At 41.1% G+C, this 19,129-nt stretch overlaps 1 protein-coding gene across 1 annotated transcript in view; it reads left to right on the top strand.

Moving 5' to 3' along the window:
• Positions 1-307: 307 nt before the first annotated feature.
• The window catches only part of CPZ (carboxypeptidase Z), a 30,031-nt gene continuing 11,209 nt past the window's right edge, over positions 308-19,129 (top strand). Inside the window, exons 1-6 of the mRNA XM_089500221.1 lie at positions 308-407; positions 4,002-4,211; positions 6,652-6,848; positions 7,535-7,696; positions 8,308-8,466; positions 17,235-17,370. Coding sequence (XP_089356347.1) covers positions 323-407; positions 4,002-4,211; positions 6,652-6,848; positions 7,535-7,696; positions 8,308-8,466; positions 17,235-17,370 — 949 coding nt within the window. The 5' untranslated portion in view covers positions 308-322. The remainder of the gene's footprint in view (positions 408-4,001; positions 4,212-6,651; positions 6,849-7,534; positions 7,697-8,307; positions 8,467-17,234; positions 17,371-19,129) is intronic.

Here is a 19,129-nt window from a genome sequence, read left to right as displayed (position 1 = left end):
CATTCTTATACCTTTCTTCTGATTTCTCACAGGAAAATGTGTGGATATCAGCTTGAATTCCTGCACTGATGTGTCTTATTCAAGAACAATGTTTCCTAATTTGCTGGATCAACAATCCAGAGGAGTTGTTGAATATAGCTCTGAATATATATTGATGAGTGTGCTCCATAACTTGCTGCAGGGAGAATGCAATCCTGACTTGAGACTTCTGAGCTGCTCTATCATGGCTCCAAAATGTGAAGAGGGAAAAATAATTAAGCCTTGTCGTAATGTCTGTGAAGCCCTGAGAAAAAGTTGCCTTCCTGCCTTTGATGCAATTGATATGGCTTGGCCATACTTCTTGGACTGTGATCGATTCTTTGTTGATGAGGTAGAAGGATGCTTTGATCCATTAGCAAAGCTACGAGGTAAGAAGCAATGCTGTGAGGGAAGAAGGAAAATGTGTCTGCATATTTTCATAGAACTGATGGAGTTCGAACATACCAATCCCTATTTCTATCTAAGATGAACTGAAGATTCTTTGCCTTTTAGCAATACTTAGACTTTTGGCTTATAGCTTTGTAGCAATCTGATTTAGCCATAGTTCCTTAAAGTTCACCATTTTGGTCACGTGTCTAGTAGGGAGGTCAGCATCAACATCCCCTTAACAAAAGCTTTCGACTTCCAAGAATTTCTTAAGCTTTGGACTGGGAAGTCAGCCACCTAATAAATTAACTACTTTACTGGATAACACTGTGCAAAATCAATCTCGGTTGATGTTAACCTTAGGTTTATGTAAATTGATCATGCTTGAGATGATGTATTTGGTGCCCAGGGGAAACAAAGGTTGCACAGAGAAAGAATAAAGTGCAAAGAAAGAATAAAGAAAAGTTTATTTTAATGGTAATTTTAAAATCTTGCGCAGGGTTAAAGACAGAAAAGAATAATACTTCTTAAAATAAAAAATAGATGAAGCAATCTGTCAGTAGGCTATAAAAAGTTGTTCTCCTGCTGGAACAGTGAAAGCTGATGGATGGGAGAACAGCTTTAGAAAGCCTACTGACAGTTATAGACCCATTTGCCTAAAAAAATCCAACAAAAACACACTTTGCATAACAAATTATTGCCAATAGTCTGACTTATTTTTAGTTTATTATATTCTTTTTAGTAAACCCCCATTAGCACATCTAAGTAGACTGATCACTGTCAATGGCCAAACAAGCTGAAGCCAATACAGAAACCATGGCAGACGTGGCACCAACAAGTGTATCAACTTGTGAGCCAATTTGGAAATATAAGGCATGTTCCGGACAGGCCCTATGGGGCGCCGTTGTTACGTGAGAGGGGCGGCGCTTACTGACATGCCTTGCCCCTCATGCGTAACGATTATGTCAAAATGGTGGCGCCGCATACAGATGGGCGCCGCCATTTTGACGTCGCGGACACTCAGCGTCCGGACATCGCGCACTGGAAGTGACACCGCGAGTGCACACCTCGTGCCTCGTGGTGCCACTTCCAGGGCCCAAGAAGAAACGCCATTTCGGCGCTTCATTCTGGCTGCGCCCGGGAACCGCGCGGTTTGGCCGCTGCAGTTCCCGGACGCAGCAACCGGAGGATGTATGTTGCTTTGAGTTTTCCTTTGATGATCTTTCTTGGCCTGACCAAGCTTGCAGCATTGGCCCGATACAAATGGGCATTTTGCAGCATCCTCACCCTGAACTAGGGGTAGATGAGGTTGGGCATTTACATGCCAAGCAGCCTTAGTCCAAGGGGACATCACCATCATGGTTTGCTGCCATCCACACGGGCGGTGCCATGATAGTGCAAGCGTTGCGCATTGCCCAACAGCGCAGGGAGGAAGTGACATGATCGGGGTACGCACACACACCAATCATGCCCCTTCCAGGTAGCTGCTTTTGGCAGCTTCTTTTTGCTCCTAGGAGGGAGCACATTGTTGCCCATCTGTCAAGCTCCATGGTTTGTTATGAAGAAAAAAAACTGATGGCAAAACTTTAAAGTGGTCTGATTAAAAAAAAAAACCCTACTGGAAGCATCTCTGCATGACAAAATGCTGTTGTCTTTTTATATGTGTCATACAAATAATGTATATGGCAGAGAGCCAGCATGGTGTAGTGGTTTGAGCATTGAACTTTGACTGAAGACCAGGGCTCAAATTCCCACTCAGCCATGGAAACCCACTGGGTGACCTTGAGCAAGTCACACTTTTTCAGCCTCAGAGCAAGGCAAAGGTAAACCTCCTCTGAATAAATGTTGCTGAGAAAACCCTGAGAGAGGTTCGCCTTAGGCTCACCATAGGTTGGAAAGAACTTGAAGGACACAACGAGAGCAAAATGTATATGATTCTTAAAATGGTTTGCCTGTCTCAATACACACAATAGCCATGTAAGGTAACTTATTTGAGGGGCAGTGATAGACCCCAGAAAACTAGCACCATGTTCCAGGGCCATATTAGTAATAAAACCAGTCTCTGCTATCCATGCACTGAATGGTGGTTTTAATGATAAATTAAAAATAAGGGCTAATGGACTAACGTTCATATTGTAAAACATACTATGACCGCACATCTTAGCTTAAGGCAAGCTTTAGTAACTGTAGACCCATCAGAAGCAAGATAATTATAAGAGGAAATTGATCTGGAAGAAAATGCCTTTGCTAGTGTGGTTTATTTCTTTATTTCTATAGATGAAGGTAACTACACTAGACTGAAAGTTCCCACTGTCATAGCCACAACAAAGAGTGGAAAGAGGAGTGGGGGATATCAGTATTTGATGCATGTGGCATCACTTGGGAATATTTCTGTTCCCCAGACACATTCTGCTACCAAGAAATGTGATGGCACTCGAAAATGTTGTTGTTGTTGCTGTTGCTGCTGCTGCTGCTTTTTCACATTTTCTGTACCCAAAATTCTGGGAAAATATCATTCTGGCACCACCAGCAGAATGCACTGAGTGCATTTAACCTATGAAGAGTGTTAGATGTAGATGCTGTAAGGCAATGCACTGTTGACTCTTAGGGCTTCCTTCCTATAGGAATCTGTGGCAAGGTGAAGTCTTCTGGGGCTCTACTTCCCCTGCACTAAGTTTTTCCCAGTGTCTGTCCTCAGATCTCCTCCTGGATCATGATAAAGTAATCAAGTTCGGGGCAGGGGTTCAAAGTTGCCAAGCGGAGTAGTGTCACCACCTGCCCTCAGTAAATTTATCTGTCATTCTTTCCCCCCTTAAATTCAATCACATGTCCTCTGAAATTTGTTAAATACATGGCAAAATAGTTAGTATATGTGTTTATTAAATTTACCACAAGAGAACTTGTAGCTAGTTTTCCAGAGATCCCAGTAACATTGAATTGGGACACTTCTACTGTCTTCTACTGCTACTAGCGCTACCTTTTAGAATATAAAAACTAGGTTTGCTAAATGGTCAGAATGGTCCCCTGAATACCTCTGAGAAATTCTCAAGCAGAAGTGCCAATGTGAGTGTGAATATGATTGCCAGCACCCATCATTGAGAGGTGTACAGTGGACCCTTGTTATACGCTGGGGTTTGGTTCCAAGATCCCCCGTGAATAACAAAATCCGTGGATGCTCAAGTCACATTAAATATAATGACATAGCAAAATGGTGTCCCTTATAAAAAATGGAAAATCAAGGTTTGATATTTGACATTTATACTTTTTTTGAACATTTTCAAACCGTGTATGCTTGAATCCGTGTATAAAAAATCAGTGTATAAGAAGGGTTGACTGTATTACCTTTTAGGGGTCACTCTGCAAGATTAACAATTTCCTAAACTTGGCTATCATGCTTGGTTTTGATATATGTTTTCACTTTTTACTTAGTGGTGAAACAAAATATTTTATTTATTTATTTTTACTTATTTCATTTATATGCCAGCTTTCTCCTCGAAGGGACCCAAGGCAACTCACAGGTTTTCATATGCTACAATAATCTTCTGCATGTGCAATGAAAAAGCTAACTTACTTAAACCAATTTTGTTACCTCCCAGGTGAGACAGAGTTTGCAGACGATGCACTCAATGAGGCATCAACATTCATTCAGTTCACCCACCACTCATTCCCCCAAATGGTAAAAGTACTGAAACAGACTGTATCCAGGTGTTCCCATATTTCCAAGATGTACAGCATTGGTCGCAGCTTTGAAGGAAAAGACCTCTTTGTGATTGAATTTTCTACAAGCCCTGGACAACATGAATTGCGTGAGTAATCTATCAATGGAGATCAGAATTATATAAAATTCCATCAAAGCTGGCCAAAGACATATTGCTGCTTGAGATGCCTCCTCTGATGCTCTCACTTTTGCTTCCACCTCCTTTAAAAACCACATGCTGGTTCTTCCTCCTCCTCTACTCAGCCACTCCCAAAGTTTATCAGGCAAGAATACAGCCACTGACTTACTTTGCAAACCAGCACCATCTCAGATTTCAGCTCATAATATTAGTTCAACTCTGAAGGGCATCCCACTTCAAAGAATAAGGCATTGAAGGGTGGGATCAGATTCAGTTGCAGAAACATAGGCAGTATTGCTTTGCTCTAGCTATAGGTGGGGACTGGCTGTCAGATGGGAAACCATCTCAAATCTTGTCCAAATGCCTTACATTCCAAAGAAAGTTGTAAGTGAATGAGACAAAGTGCCGCTGCCTTTGAGTGTATTTGCCATTGATTTGCTCTGACTGGGAAAAACTGTAAAATAATTCATCTGGCCATGGCAGAAAATAGCATCACTCATGGGCAACAGGGGACTTTCAGGCATGTGGCTGAACAGGTGAAGAGGAAGGAGTAGCTGAGAAAGGATCCACAGGTAAAAGCAGTCAGAGAGCAGTGGATGGTGGTGGCAGCAAACACTCTTTCCTAAAACATGGTGATGCCAAACCTGTTGGAGGGGGTGGATGTTGAAGGTTATTATTGGAATGAAAGGCCTTTACTACAGCAACAGTGGAGGTGCCCATTTTAGGATGATGACTTTGAAAGAATTCAGGCAAAAATAAGTTTAGAATCCTCTACAAGAGGAACATTTATTAAAGAAATATATTCTTGGATAGAAGTAGCCAGATCCTCCTTAAACTAATCTAAAGGAGAAAAGGTGTGAGAAAGATATGTTGCAGTATGTCCTCCCTCATCAAAGAGTAGTCTGGAAGAAAGAAACATGAGGCAGAAGGTTCAGTCTGGGTTGGTTCCTTTTCTTTACATTTCTTTAGATGGGAATTGACCAAGCTCTGAGAATGTGTTTAAATTCTGTCTGTCCTTTCATATTTCTGGATTTTATTTTATTTAAAAAAAAAGGATTGCTGTAGATTGAAATCCATGATTAAGCTGTTTTCAGAAAGGGGAAATACATGTTGTAGAATGTAATGAAACCCTAGTTGATTACAAAAATGAAGGCAAATTGTCCACACGAGACAAAGGAGATTATTGCACAGCACTTCAATAGTGGGATAGAAGTGGGATTGACACTGTAATTGATGGATCTTATCACACCACATCATGGCTGGGCAATAGGCATCTTGTAGTCAATCTGAGCTTCTGCCACTGATTTAATGAACGAGAAAATCTTGTGAATAGCTGTCAATACCGGAGTTAGCTTGTTACTGAAGAATGTGCCGTAGGTCTTTCAAGGATAATTCAAAGAGAATTTAAAGGAGTTTGACTGTACCCCCTCCCTTTCCCAATGAAAGCAAGACTTCTTAGTGCTGATGAGGCAACCATTTCACCTGGGGCAGTACAAATTGGATTTAAAGGGCTTCCATGGCATGGACAGACACACACACAGCTCCCATTCCCAATGAAAGCATGGCTTCTTAGAACTGAGAAGACAACCATTTCACCTAGGATAGTGTAAACTGAATTAAATGGCTTTCACTGCACACACTCCACTGCCAAAGACGCTACTAATTAATCTCAGATGGTAAATGGATCAGTAATGTGATAAGATTCATGGACAACCTGTTCTCAATTCATGACTGCATGGTAATGTGATAAGAATTGTGGCTGTTTCGGGTGTTTTAAAAGCTACAATGGAATGGAAACTTTGTGCGATAAGCTCATAAAACATTGAAAGGCAGGACAAAAGAAGTACTTAACCTTTGTGTTGATAGTTGTTCCACTCCAGATTCCTTCAAACTGCTTTCCACACTTCTGGACTTCAAATATATAATTATCCTATAAGCAAGTATCTAAAACTGTGGAAGGAAAAATAGCCTGCTGTGGCTTCATTACACTCATTTCCATGTAATAGAAATTTACCTTTTCTTGAGAACTATAGTAGGCGCTGGTTTCATTTTTAAATATGATGATATTATTTGGGTGCAACAATAGTTTGGGCTGATTTTAATATTTATTTGAAATGTGGATGTCAGATGAACTGAAGCTATTGACTTGTAGCGTAATCACCCTAGATAGTCTTCCTTCTACCTCCATTATCAAATTTGGGTTTGTTACTTCCATGAAAAACTCATCCCCTCACTTCAACAATGACAGACTGAGAGTGACAATCGATCTTGAACATCTTGTAAGAAAATTCTTGACCAGGGCAGCAGAAGCCATGGTAAGAAAAGAAACCATACCACACTTAACAGTCACCACCCTCATATATCTTGAAAGTCACTGAAATAAAACCTATTCTGGCTCATATTTTTGCAGTTAAGCCAGAATTCAAGTATATTGGCAACATGCATGGAAATGAAGTTGTGGGTAAAGAATTACTGATCTATCTTGCCCAATATCTGTGTTCGGAATATCTCCTTGGGAACTCCAGAATCCAAACACTGATCAACAATACACGAATTCACCTTCTCCCTTCCATGAATCCAGATGGGTATGAACTTGCAGCAGAAGAGGTAAGCACCTAGGAAGATATAGGTTAGAGGATATCTTTTTGATTATAATGTTGTTGATGATAGCGATGATGACTTTTAAGAACATTTTTAAAAGGAACTTGTGGTTTGGCAGGATCTGAAATACATAGGAAAAGTAACACCCTAGAGTGTACCTAAGACCACAAATTCACAGAACTGTAGAATTGCATGGGACTCCAAGAGTTTCTTGCTTCAGCTCCCTACCAGTGAACATCTACAGCTAGATAGCCAATATCTGCTTTAAAAACTCTTATTCTTTCCAATTTGAATCAGTTTGAATCCACTGGAGCACCAGAAAACAAGCAGACTGTATCTCTTTACATCCTGTCTCTTCTCTGTTTTAGTTGCCAAAACTTCTAAAAGAAAGAAAAGTGTTATAAATGTGGATGGGAGGGGGGTTGTGTGTGTGTTTATGTTAGCTTTTCTTAAAGAATATTTTTCTTTGAATCCATTTACTACATTAAAAATACAATGTACTGTGACTATTCAGTTGCCCATCATATCTGCTTAAAATAGCTAACATTGAATTTATAAAACAAACGTCCAAATGACAAGAAAATTCAAATTCACTTTAAAAGTTACATCTGTTTTCATGCCTCCTTGTCAATAAATTTATGTATGGATTCACCAGTGTTTGTGTGTTTATTTTTCTGTTCAATGCTAATTAGGGGGCTGGCTACAACGGATGGACCAATGGGAGGCAAACAGCTCAGAATCTTGATCTTAACAGGAACTTCCCGGATTTGACATCTGAAGTTTACAGAATAGCAAGGATCAGAGGGGCACGTACTGACCACCTCCCAATTCCACAGTCTTACTGGTGGGGCAAGGTATGGAACACAAAGTTCATGAACCATATTCCTATCCTATCCTATGCCCCAGTAAACTTATTCTATAAAGGACATATCCCATCAGCATAGTATCCAATTGTATTGTAATAGTGCCAGATTCTGAGGGCCAAAAGATGGGGTGGAGTGGGGAATCTCAGGCCTGTTACAGACTGCCAAAATAAAGCTGCTTCGGGTCTCTTTGGAGGTATGCTATTTAAATGATGCATGGGTCCTAAGAGTCTGGAGGTTGCGCCAAAGCCACACTCCATTCCTAAGCACTGGAGTGCAGCTTTGGTGCAGCTTCCGGATTCTTAGGGTGCATGCATCATTTAAACAGCATACCTTCAAAGAGACCCGAAGCAGCTTTATTTTGGCAGTCTGTAACAGGCCTCAGTCTCTACATTTGTGTCACTTACTGTGGAGTGATTCAATGATGCTTTCAGGAGCATAGCTTTTTACTAGCTTTTGTCAGAATAACCTCAGCCTTTAACCTCACGAGTTACCACAATATCATACCTTTCAAAAACACTTGATTAAAACATTTTGGTGATAGCTCCATTTTTTATGTACATTAATATGCCTACTAATACAGTTTTTAAAATGTTCTTCAGGTAGCCCCAGAGACAAAAGCTGTTATGAAGTGGATCAAGTCCATCCCATTTGTACTATCTGCCAGTCTCCATGGGGGTGATTTGGTGGTTTCTTATCCCTATGATTATTCAGTACATCCACTGGAAGAAAAAATGTTATCCCCTACTCCTGACGAGAAGGTAATACTACATTGTAGAACCACTTAGAACATCATTTGTAGCCTGTATGAATTTTTTAAATGTGTGACAAATGTGTGTCTAAATGGCTCTCATATGCATATGCAGTTTAGAGTAAGAGTCAAAATATCTAAGAAGAAAAGGCTTGGCTGGTGCTTCGTATTTAACCTTGGAAATTGTTTGAGGAAGTTCAAATTATCAGCACCAGGAAGTAACCCTGCCACTCCCCAAAAACCTAAGAGCTATTCTGAGCAAGATAAAAAGAGAGCAGAAGGGGGCAGTGATGTCTAGTTTATTAATCATTTCAGGAGAAGCAGTTTTATTTGCTTTGGGGGTGAGAGTGAAACACTTAACACTTGGACATAATAGAATTTCCTTCCAAGAATCTGTCTAGGATTAAACTGAGCTATTACCCTTTGGGGAATTTTAAAATGAACTGCATATTTCTCACCTTCCTCTTGTGCATCCTATTGCCTTGAATCATTGGATTACAACTGAAAGAAAAATACTTGGTCTTTATTTACTAAAAATGCCTTTTTCTCCTTCAAATGTACACAATAACTGAGCGTACGGTGTGAGCAGTATTCATGATAGCAAATAGATAAGATAATGGCAGGATGGAGTCCATTACCAACAAGAACAACAACAACATGTTATCCACCTTGCTTCATGGATCAAGACGAGGACCAGCAACAGATTAAAATACAACACACATCAGTTAATAACACATAATATCAGTGAAAATACATGAACCAGTTAAAACACATAGCATTGGCTTAAAAGAATATACAAGACCAATACATATTAAAACAATTCATCCATAGTTTAAAATTCATAAAATAAAAAATGATCTGGGTATGCCTGTGACAAGAAACTAGTCTTTAATGCGTAAATTGTGTATTCAGCCACTGGATCTCTTTCACCCGATGGTTCTACAGTCTGGGGGTGGCTGAAGAAAAAGTCCTCTGGTGACTGGAGTAAATTTCCCCTAGAGGATCTGAGTGTACAAGGGTGAGTGTATAGAATGAGTTGATCCCATAGGTCACCTGGACCCAGATCATGTAGGGCTTTAAAGGCGATAGCCAACACATGCCTGGAAACTAACTGGCAGCCAGTGGGGTGATTTTAATATGAACAATCCTAAATGTATCAGTTACTAATCTGGCTACTATGTTTTGAACTAACTGAAGTTTCTGAACCTATCACCAATCAAAGAGAACTGATGTTTTGTGTAGATGAGCTTTTGAATTCCAGCATTTTGAGTGCTCTTGAGCAGCAAAATATTAATGAGGTATTTAGGAGCCATGTAAGGTGAATCAGACAAGTAGTGTAGCTACTGTATAGTCATACTGTAACCTGTTGTGAGGTTAAAAAAAAGAATACACATTACTTAGTTGACTTACCAGTGATACTTAGACTGGCAGAGTGTACACGGATCTTGTAATGGAATAAGATCTTCATATCAGGCCATAATCAGAGTGTGTGTGTGTACACACATGAATACAAACACACATTCCTACCCATTCAAGGATCAAGTTGGTAGACATCATGCCATCTTTGACACCCAAAATATTTGAAGTGCATTAATACTAGTATTTAATCAGTCATATATTTTGCAATCCATTTTTAGAAGTACTTTATGATTAAGTGATGCTTCACCTGTGAAGCATGTAGTATGTGCAAGACTTTATGTCTAATTTCTAAGAATTTTGTTCGGAATCCTGCAAGGCTAGGTGGCCAAAAATGATAAATACCCCTTTATTTCGGGTGCTGTCAGACTATAGCTCTCCTGATATTTTGGAAACTATGATCTTTTTTAATAAAACAGGAAGACCTATGGGTTATAAAGGAGTCTGTTTGCTATTATCTAGATAATAATGCAGTGGCTAGTAGAGCCAGCAAGGGTTTGTCAAGAACAAATCCAGCCGAATGAAGCTTATATCTTTTTTTTTATTGAGTCACTAATTTAGTAGATGGTGGAAATACTGTAGATGTTATTTATGTGGATTTCAACAAAGCATCTGATATGATATTTCGATTGGAAAACTGATTAAATGTGAAATATGTGGGAACAATGTCAGATGGATACGTAATTGGTTGGAAAAAGCACATTCAAAGAATCATAATCAGTGGCTGTGCTTCAAACTGGAGGGAAGTATCAAGAGGAGTGCTTCAGGGTCTGGGGCCAGGGTCTGGGACTTAGAGAAACTAGAAAATTGGGCTGAAACAAATAGAATGATATTCAGTAGAGACAAATGCAAAATTCTGCGGTTTGGTCACAAAAAACAAATGCGCAGATGTAGAATGAGCGAACACTACCTGTGAAATGCTACAAATGTGAACTGCTACAGAAGGCAAATAATATTTTTGTGTATGTGTTCTGTGCCTTCCAAGTCATATCCAACTTATGGTGACCCTAAGGTGAACCTATCATGGGGTATTTTTGGCAAAATTCATACAGAGGGTTTTTTTACGTTTGCCTTCGCTTGAGACTAAGAGCATGCTCAAGGTCACTTAGTGGGTTTCCATGGCTGAGCGGGGATTTGAACCCTATTTGCCCAGTGTCCTAGTTCAACACTCAACCCACTGCATCAGACTGGCCCTCAGACAGTATTTTAGCCTGCAATATTTTAGCCTGAACTGTAGTTTCAAAGATTTATAACTGCATGGTTCCCCCACCCTGCAATATTAAAACAAATGTCCTTAGAATTGTCTGTTGCATCCACTTTCAGCTGTTCCCTAAGAGCCAGCTAAAATGAATGGGTTGGATCTAGATTTTTGTCTCCTAAACTCATAGCTGTACTTTACCTTCAGAGGGTAATTGCTATTAAAGGTTATTAAAGTGTGGTTTAGTAGTAAGACAGAGTCACCTCCAGGAGGCACTCATGGTTATTTTACTTGAGGTTGGATTGCTGATCTACAGCTAACTTGAGAGACTGTGGCCTGTTACAGACTGCCAAAATAAAGCTGCTTGGGGTCTCTTTGGAGGTATGCTGTTTAAATGATGCATGCATCCTAAGAATCCGGAAGCTGCACCAAAGCTGCACTCCAGTGCTTAGGAATGGAGTGTGGCTTTGGCACGACCTCCGGACTTGTAGGACCCATGCATCGTTTAAACAGCATACCTCCAAAGAGACCCGAAACAGCTTTATTTTGGCAGTCTGTGGCCCATTACACACGGGCTAAAAAGTACGCGCAGAGTGCGTACTAGGGTTAAGAGGGGTGGTGCTTCCGCACCGCCCTAACCCTAGCGCGCGCTCTGCGAGCACAAAATTGTGGCGGCCGTTCCACACGGCCGCCACCATCAATACATGACAACCGCGCCGCCTCCAACGAGGCGGCGCGGTTGTGACGTATTGGGGTCGCGGCAGGGTGCCTAGGGCGCCCTTTCCGCAACCCCAGAAGGAGCTCCGTTTCGGAGCTCCTTCCTGGTTTGGTCCGCTGGGCGCAGCCTTTAGACGGCTGCGCCCAGCGGACCAAAGGAGAAAGGGGCCTCTCCCCGCCGCCGCGGGGTGTCCTTGGGGCTTGAAGCCCCAAGGACACCCCTTTCCAGGCTGCGGGGAAGGGGCCTTTTGCCGCTTCCCCACAGCCTGGAAAGCGGTGGATCGGGGCTTCAGCGGCTGCCGCTCTGGCCGCTAAGGCCCCAATCTGGCGGGGAAAGGTGCGCCTACAGGCCGCCCGTAAGGGGCGGTCTGTAACGCGCCTGTAACAGGCCTGTGACAGGGAAGTCCAGTTCTCATTCCCAAAGTAAAATTGTTGAGGGATAAATCATCAGGCTGCCTTACTCTGAAGCATATTTGATAGCACCTTTAGGAGCTCCTGCCCAAGATGATCACTGTCTTCTTATTTAATCCCCACCCTCCACATAACCTTTTGTAGCTGCAAAGCCCAGGGTATGAGCAAGAGTGGTTTATATCAGCATAAGCTAGCAGTTCATCACAGGAGTCCTAGTGTGGATGTGGTGGTGCCTTTGAAGCTAGAGGCAGGAGCTCCTACAAAGTGGGCTGAATTCCATGGTTTTCAAGCAGAAATCTGAACATGGGACAACTGCTTGGGTTAATGCGCACTGGGACTTTATCATGTAGGGGCCAATTCCCACTGGGTTATAAAACAAATTAAGAATTGGATTATAGAGACATTGTTCCCATTTGAATTCACATTCAATCCTAGTTAAAGGGAAACCGTTCCCATTTGAATTTGCATCCGATCCTAATTTGGTCAATTTCTCTAACGAAAACCCGAATCAGCGGTGGATAACCCAGGTTATCCTGATACCACTTTTCAAGTGGTTCTTTTTGCAGCTGTCGTGTCGGATTCAGGGCAAACTAATGGGAATGACAGGGTGTCCAAATCTGTATTTTAGGAGGGAAGGAGCAATGTTCAAGGGGTTGTCCCAGGGGTGTCACCAGCATTCCTGGTGCCATTTTTCCCCATTCGCATAGCCTTTCTCTGGTGGTGTGGGAAACAGGGTAAGGCGATCGGGTGTGTAGACAACTTTTTTTTAAAAAAATTAAGCTTTTGATCACCTAGGTGCTCTGTCAGGTGTCTGAACATAGCAAATTGCTACATTGACCTCCAAATGTGGTAAGCACATTTCGCCCCCCTGCAATCCCCCCCCCCCGCTCAACGTGTAAGGAGACCCATTGAACACCATTTTTATTTCCTTTTTCCTTTTTTTCCTTTTTTTTTCTGCCTGAGCGCCTAAGCATCTGAGCAATCGATTGACTGCTAAAAAAAAAACCCAACCAGAAAAACAGGTTTGAAAGATGCAAATGGGAACGAGAAACAAAAATAGCCAGTGTCAAAATGCATTGAAGAAATTGGCGTCACTGTGACGACTAATAGCCCTAAGCGCTTGATAGACAGCTTTAAAAAATAACGGTTCCAGAAAAGCAATGGGAACAGAGAACAAAATAGTCCGCATCAAAATACAATGGAGAAATATCAGTGGGAACGAGGACACGGGTCAAGAAAAACTGAGTCCGTTTGCTCCTTTTTGTAATAAGAATGATGGACATGATGTGAATATGACTCGGATACTCAATCTGAGCCAGAGTCGCAGCGAGATTCATCGATTTATATGCCCAGAGGGAATGGGGCCTTAACCTGGATGTTCTGCCTCATAATCTTAAATGATGTTAGACTATATGTTTGCTCAGTGTAGAGGAAAATGGGCTACAAATTTATTATTATTATTATTATTATTATTATTATTATTATTATTTCAAGGCTGAACTGGATTCTGGGACCCAGAATCCTGGGAGAAAGGAAGCTGTGATAGCCTCAGATACAAGTTATTTGGTCCATCACCAGACTTTCATGGCATCCTCATAAAATCTAACCTTGTTATGCCCACCACCATTTCAGTAATACCTAGTGTGGCTTCTGGCCCTGAGAGTGTTTGTAGGCAAAGGGCAACCTGTCCCTGTTTGCAAAAAAAAAACCTACAAGAATGGGAAGAAAATGTACCAGTTCCTTGCACATTCCTTGTGGTCAGTTCTGGATAGTCTGTGAAGCAGACCTCAAAATACAAACAAGAAGAAGCTTAATATATTTCAGTAAATGCCTTGCAGCCTGTTTTGTCACATGTTCTTGTCACTTGTTAACCTGGAATTCTGTTCTGAGCATTTAGGCCCAACAGTGAAATGCAGCATGCAAGTATAGGCTTGCCCCTTCTTGATGCTTCAACCTATGCCGGAGGCTTCTTCGAAGCTGCGGTCCCTCTGCTGACTGCTCAGTCACAAGTAGTCCGGGCGTTGCTGTCTCCCCCTCTTAATTTTGATGGTACATGTGCTACTTCATGACTTTGTAGCATTTGCTGGTTTCTCTGCTGAAGAACACTTTATACCAGAATGCTTTAGCTAGACACACACACAGCTGAGTGCCTTTCTCGAAGGTTGTTCAAATGTCATTAACAGAATATCTGCAGTCTAGTACTAGTGACATTAAACTAGGGTTGATATAAACTGTTTTAGTTTGTGCCAGGAGAAAAAAGTTACCCTGGAATGGACATTCATTACTTCAACTTTAAAGTTCTGTACAATGAGCCTCAGAGCATTTAGCACCTTTCGGAAAAGAGCAAAGGAGGTCACTAACCAGAAGCTTCTTCAATTACCATTTATAGTTCAGACAAACAAATACAGACTTTAAAGAACAGCTGGACACATTACAAAGCATTGTTTATACCAGTAGGATAATTGAAAAGCATAAAAATTAAAGCTAAGCATAATCACTTCACTAGAAATGGGGTCGGAGGGGCTTGAGCCCTCCCCAGGACAAGCATGGGAGGGGGGAATCCTCCTTTAAATAATTAGGCAAAATTGGACCATCAAGACTACTTTGTAATTGAGCCCCATCAGGAATGATCAGAAGTGTACTGAATGGTCAAGAACACACACACACAGCTGTTGTAATTTAACCTTCCCAGGAATACCAGAAGTTGCATGCACTCTGTCCTATGCATTATTGTTGTTGTTAATTGCCAAGAGTCAACCTTGACTCTTGGCAACTCTGTGAATGTGATATCTCCAAGTCCCGCTATCCTCTATCTTTTCACTTAGGACCTGTTGGCTCAGGCACATGGTCTCTCTTATTGAGTATATCCTTCTGGCATGTGGTCTTCCTCTCTTTCTACTGCCCTCTACCTTCCTCAGCATCATTGTCTTTTCTAAGGTACTTTCTCATGATGTAGCCAAAGCATGATAGCCTCAATTTAGTCATCTTGGCTTCCAGGGAGAGTTTAGGCTTGATTTGTTCTAGGACCCATTTATTTGTGTTTTTCTAGGTATCCTCAGCACCCTTCTCCAGCACCACATTTCAAATGAATTAATTTTCTTCCTATCCTTCACTGTCCAGTTATCACATCTTACATGGTAATGGGGAATACAATGACATGGATGATTGTAACTTTAATGTTCAGCTGTATATCTTTGCACTTTAGGATTTTATCTAGTTCTTTCTAGCTGCCCTTCCCATTCCTAATATTATTTCTTGACTGCAGTCTCTGTTCTCATCAATATTTGATCCAAGATATGGGAAATTTTTAACTATTTCAAGTTCCTTGTTATCTAGGTTGAATTTATGTAAATTCTCCATGGTTCTTACTTTTTTTCTTTATGTTTAGCATTAGGCATGCCTTTGTGCTTTCTTCTTTGACTTTCTTAAGTGATTGTTCCAAGTCTGTGATTCTTTCCACTAGTACTATGGTATTGTCTACATATCTTAGATTGTTGTTGTTCCTTCCTCCTATCTTAACTCCTCCTCCTTTCATGGCTAAACCTGCTCCATGTATGATATTTTCTACATTCAAGTTGAACAAAACTCAAAGGCCTGCCTAAATAAAGACATCTTCCTCTGCCAGTGGAAAGAAAGCAGGGAGGAGGCCCCTGGCCTCCTGTGGAAGGGAGCAGGCACCAAGAAGGCTACCTTCTATGTTCTCACCAACCACACCTGTGAAGGTGGTGGGAATAAACAACAGCCCTCTCCTGCAGATCTTATAGCTTTGACTTAAATATGGTCTTTCAGGCCCAAAATGCATGGTCCAAAACAAGTGGCTTCCTGCTACTTTGAGCATGTGGCATTCAGGTGATGCATACCCCGAAAGCAGCTGGAAGCCACCCCAGCACTGCGATCTGGTCCTTTGGATTGGTCCAAAAAGGAGAGCAAATAATCTGGCTCCTGGTGGCGGCCAGCTTGGGACTGTGACGGCAACCCACTCTGGAAGCCAGCCATGTGGTCACCGCAGTCTAGGCACGATTGCAGCATGATCAGTGCGACCTGGCAGGCCATTTGTTTCACCACTCTGATAGTCTGGATCTAAGCCATGCAAGGCTTTAAAGTTCAAAACCAACTCCTCGCCTTTGACAGTCGCCCACCCAGATTTAAGTAGTTGTTTCACTAAATTAAAGGTGGGATTACTTTCTGGAATAGAGAATAGGGTTGTTGTTGTTTTAATGTTGTGTGTTAGAAAAAGGCCTTTACAGCACAGTGACTCTCCTAGTGTATTCTGTTTTCATTGTTTTGTAAAGATGTACCTGAAAGTAGGTAAATTAATAACTATCTGCCTGCCAATATCAAGTGTTTTGCACCTTAAAACAGTGCTGGGGTCCTTGTGCTGATAGGAAATGTAAACCGAAAAGAAGGCCTCCCACCCAAGCTGGACATGGGTTCAGGGCCCGAAAGGAAACTGGATGACAAGAGTCATGTCAGGTTGGAGATGTGTGGTTTAGTGCAACAAGAATACTCTTGTTGCTCTGACCTGGCCTCAAAGCCGAATAATTGAAATATACATAGACACAGATGCAGTTAAACCTTCAGTGAAACATAACAACAAAATCATGAGAAATCACATGTATAAGAGTAAAAACTTCCTATCAGATATTATCCACTTTAACTAGATAGTGATGTGGGGGGGGGGGGGGGGCAGAGATCCATGCTTTTTCCTTCTATATCCTGTGATTATTGGTCTGCAGGCTTTTTTGGTGTGCAGGCTTTTTTTGAAGGTCTGGGTGCTGCTGTGTGCACAGGGAGAAATTAAAATATTTTAGGTGTTTCTCAGCAATGATGCCAAAACCTCTGGTTTCAAAAAAGCTCACATGCTGGTGCTTCTCTTTGACCATGACCTCTTCATGAAATGAGCCTGCTGGTGATCCTGTGCCATTTTGATTAACCATATACGGTAGCTAGTGTGTACGAACTGGTCCACAGTTTCACTATCTGGAACAGACAAACATCAAAGAACAATATTTATGCTGCTTACTTTCCCTCCCAAGATGTTCAAGCTGCTGTCTAAAGCCTATGCAAATGCACATCCTGGCATCTCAGACAAATCAGAAATGCGTTGTGGTGGAAATTTTGTGAAACGAGGAGGCATCATAAATGGTGCTGAGTGGTACAGCTTTACTGGAGGTAACTCTTTTTAGATATCTCTTAACACTACAAATAGCTTGATATTTATACTCTTCTCATTACAGAGAAAAAAAGTGTAAAGATGGAGAAGCTATACTTAACACACATTCTTTTCATGTAAATTAACTATAAAAACCTCTTTTAAAACTGGTGAAATAATGCTTTGGTACTATGCCAATCAAGCCAATACACGTGAAAAGGAGAACTCTGGCTAGTACTAATGTAGGCATGCATAATTTGTGACACTCCAAACCACATATAGTTCTATATTGTAGTCTATTTCGTGTTTGAAAATGTCTCTGTTATTAAAATTTTGGGCAGGCAGCAAGAAGAAGAGGTTCACCGGACCCTTGGTGGAGCTACCATTCAAGGGTAATAACTTGAATTTGGCTTGGTGGGTCACATATTGTGCAGACCTCTGACATTAATGAAGGCAGTTCTTTGAATGTTTCAGTTAAATTTTGTAATACCTTTATACTAAACATAAAACTTCAGATATGTGCACAGAAATATTGTTTTGAAAACCTATGTTATTCAAACCCTTGAAATAATCTAGACCAATTTGCCCCAAACCAGTAAGGGGGAATCTATAGACAGAAACAGGTTCTCAATTTCAGGTCACTTGATGAACTGACAATTGAATATGAGGTTTATGGACTTGCATACAAGTTTCAGTTGATGATATATCTGTTGATGCAAATGGGGATACGAGGCTCCATATTCTATTTGGGACCAAAAGTTGCCCAGTATCTTTGCTGTACAAAACTGAAGCTGCATGCATCAGGGCAATTGGATCCTGTATATAGCCACAAGTACATTTCCATTGCCATGAAGATATACTTCAGTACTGGTGACATATTCAGTATGATACTCTTAATGTGATTTTCCATTAGTGGACTTTGTGGGTTTTCACTTAAACTTACATGATCTGCTGGCTGAGGGCTACATGTTGGCATCAGGAGGCTGGGATACATGCCTACCCCTCTTTCCTCCTCTCTCTTAAAGTGACTCCCTCACTCTCACTCAGACACATAAAGATTCTCAGAGCTTGCCACTGATACACTTAAAATAATATCTGTAATGTGTTATTTTGGGGGTATAACAGTGACATAGGAATGTCCCTAAAAACAACAACAACTTAATATTGTTAAATTTTCTTTATATTTTGAGTGGAATATAGGCCCTTGTTCTATTTTTAACTGTCTTTTTATGACAACAGCAGTGAATAAGTAATGTTAGTAGTGTTACTAATGTGTTACTGTTAAAAATTACATCAGACATTTTACTTTTAAAAAGTAACAAGTAATGCCTAACGTGTTACTTTTTTTAAAAAAAGTTCTAAGTTCTGATCTACTTCTCTCTCTTTCCCTCCCACTACCACATATTTATCTGCCTTTCACAGTCAAGAATCTTCATCATGACATTTAACCTTTAGCTCACCATACCTAATGCCTTCTCTTTCCATAAGATTCTTGAGAGAGAAATTATGGAACACAGAGGGCTAGAATGTCTTTTGCCACTCTTGCTAGCTGTACTCCATATATGCTCCTTAAATATGTTCCTCTTGAGGGAAAAATCCCAGTGTGGTGGGCTACCGAAGCAAAGGGTTTGTGTCAATTCAGTGCCCTCAAAAGCTGGAAAAGGTGCAGCAGGAAAGTGCACCAGTGAGGGAGATACCTTGACAGAGTGTCTACCCTTGTTGTATAGAATGATTTTGGAGGAATAATTGTGTTCTAGACTGGGAGTACAAAGTATTTGG

Source organism: Sceloporus occidentalis, unplaced genomic scaffold, assembly GCF_023333645.1.
Source record: "Sceloporus occidentalis isolate IW3139 unplaced genomic scaffold, rSceOcc1.0.p SCAF_150, whole genome shotgun sequence".
NCBI classification, from domain to species: Eukaryota; Metazoa; Chordata; class Lepidosauria; order Squamata; family Phrynosomatidae; genus Sceloporus; species Sceloporus occidentalis.
The sequence above is the reverse complement of the archived record's forward strand: the minus strand, read 5'-3'. Positions and strand labels throughout refer to the sequence as shown.